Below are 8,967 nucleotides of genomic sequence, written 5' to 3'. Positions count from 1 at the left end.
GGAGGGCACACACAGATGCAACCATGCATCAGTAACAGAGAGAGGGGAGAAGAAAACTCCCTAGCTGCCCCCAAAGCTGGTTAGCACCTCATGCTCCTCAAGTGTAAAACTGGACATGATAACCCTAGTCCCATTGAGAACCAAATATAAGAAGATAACACATGTGATTTTTCTTTTCTTTTTTTAACCCTATGGACATCATGTAGTCTTCCTGCACTATTTGACCAATGGCCGCATAGAGATACAAACACAGTGGCCTACTACTCTCCATCTACTCCTTTGTGATACGGACTTTCCCTGCAATCCCAGTGATCCTCCTGTCTCCACCCGTCAGATCTGGGGTTATAGGCACACACAGGATGCCCAGTGTGTTAAGCAGGAGCTGAGGTTGAACGCTGGTCCTCATGATTACGCAGAAGAATCTCCTTACCACTAAACTATCTTTCTAGCTCCTTATTCTCTCCTGTTGTTGTTTTATTTTGTTTTCTTTTGTTAATAGGATTTCACATCCAAGGTTAGCCTTGAACTCACTATGACGATCTTGAACTTCTAATCTCCTGCCTCTACTTCCCTAGTAATGGGACCACAGGCACCCATATCCATAATATTGATGTTGGGCATCAGACCTGGGGCCTCAGACATCTAGGCAAGTAGTCTACTAACTGAGCTAGTAAATACTAGATATGACAATTTTAAGGTTTTAAGAAAAGCAAAGATTCTAAAAGCAATTGTCTTACTCTTTTAGTAAGAAAAAGTTTCCTGAGAGAATCCTTCCTCTCACCACATCATTGAACCCTTCCTGTCTGGTTGCCGCATACATGGCTTCAGTAGACACATCCACACCAGACCTGTGACCTGAGCAGAGGGAAACATCATGTGAGAAGGAAGTAAAGGCTTAGCGGTAAAATAGTACTATGAACAACATGGATCTTAGAGAGCTTCCCTGTCCAAGTTCTTCCGTATTTGCTTTGTGACTGAATGACCACTTAGTTATGAGGACTAGTCATGGAGAGAAAAGAATAGCCATGGAGGAACTTTATGTTGTTCGTCTGTCCAGCTGTCTGTCCGCCTGTCTGTCCATGCATGTATGCATCCATGCACACTTGAATTGAGCTCCACCTTGTCAGACACTATACCACATGTGCTAGGCACATGGAGACAATCCCTTCAAGATTTTTCCTTTAGTCCAGAGAAACCAACATAAAAAAAGAGTTAGGCTGAAAACCCTAAGTTCAATACTAAAATAACAGAGGAAAAAAATTGATTTACTGATTTTACTTTCCTGACTCATACAGTAACTAGCATGTGAATGTTTCAAACATTTGAGGTATCTTAAGCAACACCAAACAGCCATATTACCATACTGTAGCCCATCGAATCTTGCCATATTCGATGCTACTTCTGATGTGCACAGGACATGGTAGCAGACAATTGAGTAGCAGGTGTGTGGCAGAGACACCTCAATCACTTTGGCTCCTTCAGACTCAAAGAGGTCAGCAGCTTGGGACCAGAGAGACCGTACTTCACTTGACAATTCTGGTACTAGGTATTCCTTAGAGAAAACAAAACAAAACAAAACAAAATACAGAAGCTGGAAAGTCTATATAGACTTGTGAACATCTGTATTTGGCAATACACTATAACTGATAATACAGCTGGTAGGCTCCTAGAGAGGCGGAGTAGAAATGCTGGTGGCATGCGCACACATTCATCAGCCAGTGCACACACATACTGGACAGCATCAGCCAGATGTAACTGTGAAGCTTGGTGGTCAGATGGACACTATCTGCCGTGTTCACTATTCATCAAATGGTCTGCTGAGGTTTTCAGAGGTTCTCTTACCTTATGTTTTCCACACCCTCCCCCCACTTCATTTTACAGATGGAAAGTATTGAAAATAGGGAGGTGAAGTAGCATTCCTACTTAAATTCCAGGTTAAAGGAAATTCATCTTGATGACTATCTTTTTAAAGGCAGCCATTCTCTACAGTAGGCTGTCACTGATAAATTCTATGGATGCGTTGGCTGTAGAGTTGTAGTGGTGAGGGGTGCTATGGCACAGGGGTAGAGGCCAGGAATGCCGCTAAACATTCTGTGATGCAAAAGATGGGTTTTCCACCACAGAACTTTCTAGAATAAAATATCACCAGTGCCAAAGTTAAGAAACCACGTTTGTCTTAGTCAGGGTTTCTATTCCTATACAAAACATCATGACCAAGAAGCAAGTTGGGAAGGAAAGGGTTTATTCAGCTTACACTTCCACATTGCTGTTCATCACCAAAGGAAGTCAGGACTGGAACTCAAGCAGGTCAGGAAGCAGGAGCTGATGCAGAGGCCATGGAGGGATGCTACTTACTGGCTTGCTTCCCCTGGCTTGCTCAGCTTGCTTTCTTATAGAACCCAAGACTAACAGCCCCGGGACGGCACCACTAACAATGGGCCTTCCCACCTTTGATCACTAATTGAGAAAATGCTTTACAGCTGGATCTCATGGAGGCATTTCCTCAAGGGAGGTTCCTTTCTCTGTGGTAACTCCAGCTTGTGCCAAGTTGACACACAAAACCAGCCAGTACAACAATATTCTGCAGGGTAATTTATTTTTCTAAAGGATTTCTAAAATCTTTTAAGTATTAATATATTATCAGGTATGCAATTGGCTAAGGTGGTACACGCCTATAATTTCAGCACCTGGATAGAGGTGCCTGAGTTGAGAGTCAGTCTGGGATCAGCAGTTAACAGCACTTGAGCCTGGTTTCCAGCACCTGTATCAGGTGGCTCACCAGCACCTGTGACTCCAGCTCCGGGACTCTGATGTCATGGATATTTACCCACATGCAGACACACACATCTACATATGACTGAAGATAATAAAAAGGACTGGGAATACGGCTCGGCAGTTAAGAGTACCGGATGCTCCTCCACAGGATGTGAATTTAACTCCCAACACCCATGTCAGACAGCTCCCCACCATCTATAGCTTCAGCTCCAGGGGACCCGATGCCCTCTTATGGTTTCCAAAGGCACCAAGATGCATACATGGTACAAATATACAGGCAGGCAGAATACCCATACACAGTTGTTTTTTTAATAAACAAAAATATAAGTAAAAAGTCCACAAAACATGCATACACAGACACATAGGTTTGATTTTTTAACTTTAAAGTGTCAGTAATTTATTACTTATATGTATAAATTATTAATTGCTATTGTAGTAAGCATAAATACCAATAATAAAAATAAATGCAATAACATTTAATGGGCCTTTACTAAAGAAGGTATGCCTATGTAAACTGTTATCACAGGCAAGACGTTATAGTTTATCCACTTCTGAAAATAAAATTTTATAGGTATACAGACATATTGCTTTATGTAAATAAGGAAATTGCCTATGGCTGCTCTTTCACTATAATGATGGTGTTAAAGAGCCCAGATCTAGCCGGGTGGTGGTGGCGCACGCCTTTAATCCCAGCACTTGGGAGGCAGAGGCAGGCGGATTTCTGGGTTCGAGGCCAGCCTGGTCTACAGAGTGAGTTCCAGGACAGCCAGGGCTACACAGAGAAACCCTGTCTCGAAAAAACAAACAAACAAACAAAAAAACAAAAAAAAAGTTTTAAGAGCCCAGATCTATGATCTACAAAGCCTACAACAGTGTCTGTTTCTTTCCAAGGAAGGTTGACAGACCCTTGTTTTATAGGATAATCAGAGTTAGTTCTCACAGCTCTCAAGATCTGCATTCTATCATCCTCATTTTACAAGTGGTGACACTGGGCTGGCTTAGTCACATGCTTAAGTTCACGAGGCCTTTAAAGGTAGTGGTCTACAGACTCGAACCCACCAGGCTGCCTCCTGCACTCTGCGTTTGACTTGCCAGCTTTTCAGTAAAGTAACAGACGGCAGTTAGTTACCTTTGGAATTCCTATACACAGTCTGCTCACATCCATCACACTGGGGATCATGGCTGGCTTAACAGGGTCTTTCACTGTGGTGGAATCTTTGGGGTCATGTCCAGCCAGTGCACCTGAAAGGAGAAATTCTTATGTGTGACAGATTGTTTTATAGTGAAGCTTTCAAATAATACGCAACCGCAGAAATACCTAACACAATTGCTGTGTCGTCCACACATCTGGTGAAGATTCCTGGCACGTCCATGGAATTCACCAGGGGAATAAGGCCGTGTCGGGAAACTAAGCCATAGCTTGGTTTGAACCCAACAATCCCACAATGGGCAGCAGGGTTCCTGGTGGATCCGCCAGTGTCCGATCCCAGAGCCCTGGGATTCAAAGAGAATTTGTTTAAGAGAACTGCCATTCTTTGACTGCATTTGGAATCTACCAAGTAAAAGTGTACTTAATCACATGGAGTAATCTTTGCTCGGCCCAAAGGATTCACACGGTATAGAAAAGCACAGAGACTCGCAACAAACACTGCTTGCACTTCGGCAGACTCTGCCTCCTGAGTGCTGCAAGTATGGCATGTACTGCTTGCTACCCAGCCTTTCAATTCTTTTTAAAAATATGCTTGTTTATTTGTTGAGAGCATTAAGTTATCCTAAGTTTCTACCCCTGTTTGTTAATAATCACCTCTTGCTGCCATTAAAATCATAAAAATTGAGGGTACATGTAAATATTGAAAAATAACTTAGGTAACAACAGGCAGTATGCTTTCCCAAACTAAACACCATCCCCAGAAACCCAGACGCCACCTCTCCGCTCGCCCACTTGAGTTCCGGCTACAGCTGTCCTGTCATTTACACAGGCAGTGATGTTGCTCTCATCTGGTGCGACAGCCTCCAGTGAGCCTTTGCTGATAAACAGCATTACCCACAAGTCTCTGCTCTTGTTTGACTGCTTTCAGGCGGCTGTCTTCTAAGTAGCAGGGTTAGTGAACAAAAGGTCTGCTTGTTATTATAAACTCTTTTCTAGAAAAAGGTTGATTGATTTATTTAATGTATATGAGTATACTCTCTTCAGACACACCAGAAGAGGGACTGAGAGCCCATTACAGATGGTTGTGAGCCACCATGTGGTTGCTGGGAATTGAACTCAGAACCTCTGGAAGAGTAGTCAGTGCTCTTTAACTGCTGAGCCATCTCTGCAGCCCATACATTCTTAACCTGTATAATGAAAATACTTGTAGCTCAGGCCATTTGTGTATTTACTTGTAGTGAGCTGTGGTTTAACGTCTCAGCAGCATCATTGAGATTTTAGAATTTTGGTCAATCTCATTAAAAGGAAATACTTGTTAAATGTTCATTTCGAAAACCTTTTCATTATCCAACAAAATGAATGGCCATTTCACAGCCTAGGCACCCAGAGGACATGTGCTATTCTGATTCAAAAACAAAAGGCAACAACAAAGACTAAGAAAATGAGTACCCTGAAGGACATCATGCTGTGTGAAGCAAGTCAGTCACAAGATGATGAATGTAGGAAGCACATGCAGGAGGGACCCACAACAGCCAGGTCCAGAGACACTGCAGGAAGAGGTTGCTAAAGTCTGGGGGCTGGGGCAGGGATAATGGGGGCTGAGTTTCAGTTTTTCAAGATGAGAAAAAAATACATTTTTAGATTATTTGCAAAATTACATATGCTTATTTTATCACAACTTGAAGTGGAAATAAGTATAAATAGAACTCATAGAGTTCTAATTCATAGAGTGATGAAGACAGAACTTGGCTTGCTGGGACAGAGACAGAGGCGGAGCTTGGCTTGCTGGGACAGACAGAGGGGGAGCTTGGCTTGCTGGGAAAGAGACAGAGGCGGAGCTTGGCTTGCTGGGACAGCTAGCTGTACAACACTTGTGGGTCTCCAGTCTTTGGTGATCTTTGCTTCGCTGAGAGGGGCATGGCTGTCTCTGCTAGGCAGTCCCACAGTGGACGTTTCCTGTTTGCTATCCCGACGCTATAGAACTGGACTGCTGGTATATCCGTGAAATGTTTGCAAATGGATCGAGCTACTGCTGCTAACCTGTGAACTGAACTGCCGATTTCCAGACAACACAGACAGGAGTTGCTCCAAGGAACCTTTTTAAAAAGGTCCACTTCCCCCATATCCTTTCTTTCCTACTACCCCTGATGGGTGGCAGTCTAAAAGGGAGGCTAAAATGTTTAAGAATCATCATTAAAAATAATGACTGAAAAAATTAAGGTTGCCGGGCGGTGGTGGCGCATGCCTTTAATCCCAGCACTTGGGAGGCAGAGGCAGGCGGATTTCTGAGTTCGTGGCCAGCCTGGTCTACCGAGTGAGTTCCAGGACAGCCCGGGCTACACAGAGAAACCCTGTCTCGAAACACCCCCCCCCAAAAAAAAAATTAAGGTTACAACAACTGAAAATTTAAGCAATTATTTAAAAGGAAGCTGTTGGACAGTACCTGCTAACGAAACGTTCAAAGAATATATGATATAGAAGTAAAAACGGTCTTACTGCAGCACCCATACGAGCCCTGTTCCACGCTCTCATCCTGACCTCTATACATGCCTGACCTCCATGCCCCAGCAAGGATTCCCCTTAGGAGTAGCTACACGTCCTGTCCTTCACTTGTCCCTCCTCACGCACCTTGGACAACTTCCCACATCCCTTTACAGTGCCCTGTCACACTCTCCCTATGGCTCAATAATACTCCAAGAACCTCCTTAAGTAAAAAGCTGCAATAGAGCAAATGAATCAAGTCAAGGGAAATAAAAGCAGGCTTCAGTTTGGAGACACTCAATCAGAAGTTGCTTTTGGTTGGTGCTTCTACTGATTATGTATATGCATACATACAGACATAGACATACATACATGTATGTGGAGATATGAATAATCTGCTGTTATATTGAAAGGAATGCTTTGGACAAGTGATGTTCCTGACAATAACACACCGCTTGTGCTCTACAGAAAATGCAATCTCACCAGGCCCATTTAAGCTACAAAATCAGTCTGCTGCTTTCATAATTTAAAAAGATATTGTCTCTTATTAGCATTCACTGACGGCTGTGTAAAGTAAAGCCTACATCTCCACAGGAATTATATGTCAAAACGCCATCTTCTCAGACTCGACTCTGAGGAGACGTACACTAAGTGGGCTGATGAAGGTGGGAAACACGCACTTGATCCTGCACTTCTAATGTGTCAGACGCTCATTAATATTAATGCAAGGCTCTAACAGTCCAGAGATAAACGAAATAGCTTTTCTTCTTAACAAGACTTCAGGAATATGAAGGAAAGAAGCTCTGAGGAACTGACAGCTCCAGTTCTAAAATATGGAAATAAATTATTGGTTGCAATGCTCGTGAAAGGTGTAGCTTCAGTGGATAATTAAAGAGAGAAAATACATAAATACTATATTACTGAGGAAACATGTTGAACCTTCTTAAATTGGGACTCATAAATAAATATTTATTTACTATTCTCTAGGTGGTTAAGAAATGTTTGACAGGCCAGACACATGCCTATGACCTCGGTACTCAGGAGCTGGAACCAGAGGATTAGAGGTTTGAGGCTACTTTCAGGGACACAGTGAGACAGGTCAACCCGGGCTGTAAGTGAGATCACACTTCAGACACTGGCTCTCCCGAGAAGAAGAGATGCTTTTAAAACTGGGACTTAAAACATGGCTGGTGGGTTCTTATCAATGCATAACAGATAATTGGCTCCTAAAGCGACTGAAAAGCTCTGCTTGGTAAGACACTGCGAGTTGTGGATTTATGGAAACTATTCTAAGTATCTTACTGATTCACACATGACTAAGGGATTGTTTTTTATTTTTTAGAGATTTTCTGAAGAATAAATCACCATGATCGGCTCAGCAGCAATGAACTAAAGCAGTCAGCAATTGCACAGTGAACAGATGCCAGAAGAAATTATCAAAAACTAAAATTCATGAAGTCCACTCACGTTCAATGTTCTGCTTGGTAAGATCCATAAAGCCATGTTTTAAAATAACCAGAGATTATAGGATAAATTTTTAAATGTCATTTTAAGTTAAGTTTTAATGTACAAAGTTCACATCAGGGTCTGGATTCCCGTGCCACTGGGCTTTGCATGTAGTTTGACCATGTGCCTGTGGGCAGGGCTTACCGCACAGACAGAAAGCATCTTACGCAAAGCAGGTGAAGGCTGCCACGGCTGCCGCGCTGCCGCCAGAGCTTCCTCCAGTTATCAGCCAGTGTGAGTCCTCCTGTGCATCCTGCCGGCTTCTCTCTCTGTACTGCTTTGAATAAGTCCAGGGGTTTTTAACTGGTCCAAACACGCCATCTGTGCTTCCAGATCTGAGATGGAGAAGCAAAGCAGTACCTTAGAAAAACTTCATTGTGTGTCCCCAGGGATACTCATGGAGCTTTTCTTAGCCTACTGTAGTTTGAGTTGGAGAAGCTGATACGACTCCCATGCAGCTAAGGGGTGTGGCACGGGAACAAGTCTGTGGAAAAGTACTAGCTAAAGGAAGATCTATCCCAGTTCATTATCCAAATCAGTCAACGATGATTTCCCTTGTGAGTTAAGCTCTATCAGTTGAAAAGATTCACACACATTTTTTAGAGGAATCTCCAACTTAGTCAGAAGTTTCAAGAAAAGCATCATCGGGTGGGTGTGGTAGCTCACACCTTCAATCTTGGCATTTAGTTGGCTGAGGCAGAAAGATTTCTATGAATTCCATGCAAGCCTGGGCTAGAGGAAAACCTGTCTCAAAAACCAAAACCCAAAACCCAGGGATGAGGAGCTGCCTCAGTGCGTAAGAACACTGTGAAAACCTGTGACCTTAATTTGAATTCCTAACACATACACAAGAAAGCCAGATATGGCCCTATGCCTGCCAGCTCAGCATTTTGGGCAGGGTGGGCATAGGCAGGCAGATCCCAGGACCTTGCTGGTCACCAGCCTAGTCTAAAGGACAAAGCTGAATTCACTAAAGACCCGGTCTCAAAGCATTGTGACTGAGTATGCCAGAGAGAGACATCTAACACGCCTGTGCGTGTGGTGCAAGGGTGCAT

At 43.2% G+C, this 8,967-nt stretch overlaps 1 protein-coding gene across 1 annotated transcript in view; it reads right to left on the bottom strand.

Annotated features, from left to right (window-relative positions):
* Qrsl1 (glutaminyl-tRNA amidotransferase subunit QRSL1) overlaps positions 1-8,967 on the bottom strand; it is a 25,048-nt gene that overhangs the window by 3,462 nt on the left and 12,619 nt on the right. The window contains exons 5-9 of the mRNA XM_028769019.1: positions 8,080-8,247; positions 4,094-4,269; positions 3,905-4,017; positions 1,360-1,552; positions 738-855 (exon numbers count right to left, since the gene is read on the bottom strand). Of these exons, the coding sequence (XP_028624852.1) occupies positions 738-855; positions 1,360-1,552; positions 3,905-4,017; positions 4,094-4,269; positions 8,080-8,247 (768 nt within the window). The remainder of the gene's footprint in view (positions 1-737; positions 856-1,359; positions 1,553-3,904; positions 4,018-4,093; positions 4,270-8,079; positions 8,248-8,967) is intronic.

Source organism: Grammomys surdaster, unplaced genomic scaffold, assembly GCF_004785775.1.
Source record: "Grammomys surdaster isolate TR1022 unplaced genomic scaffold, NIH_TR_1.0 190, whole genome shotgun sequence".
Classification (NCBI taxonomy): Eukaryota; Metazoa; Chordata; class Mammalia; order Rodentia; family Muridae; genus Grammomys; species Grammomys surdaster.
Note: the sequence above shows the minus strand (reverse complement) of the source record. Positions and strands in the feature narration are given on the sequence as shown.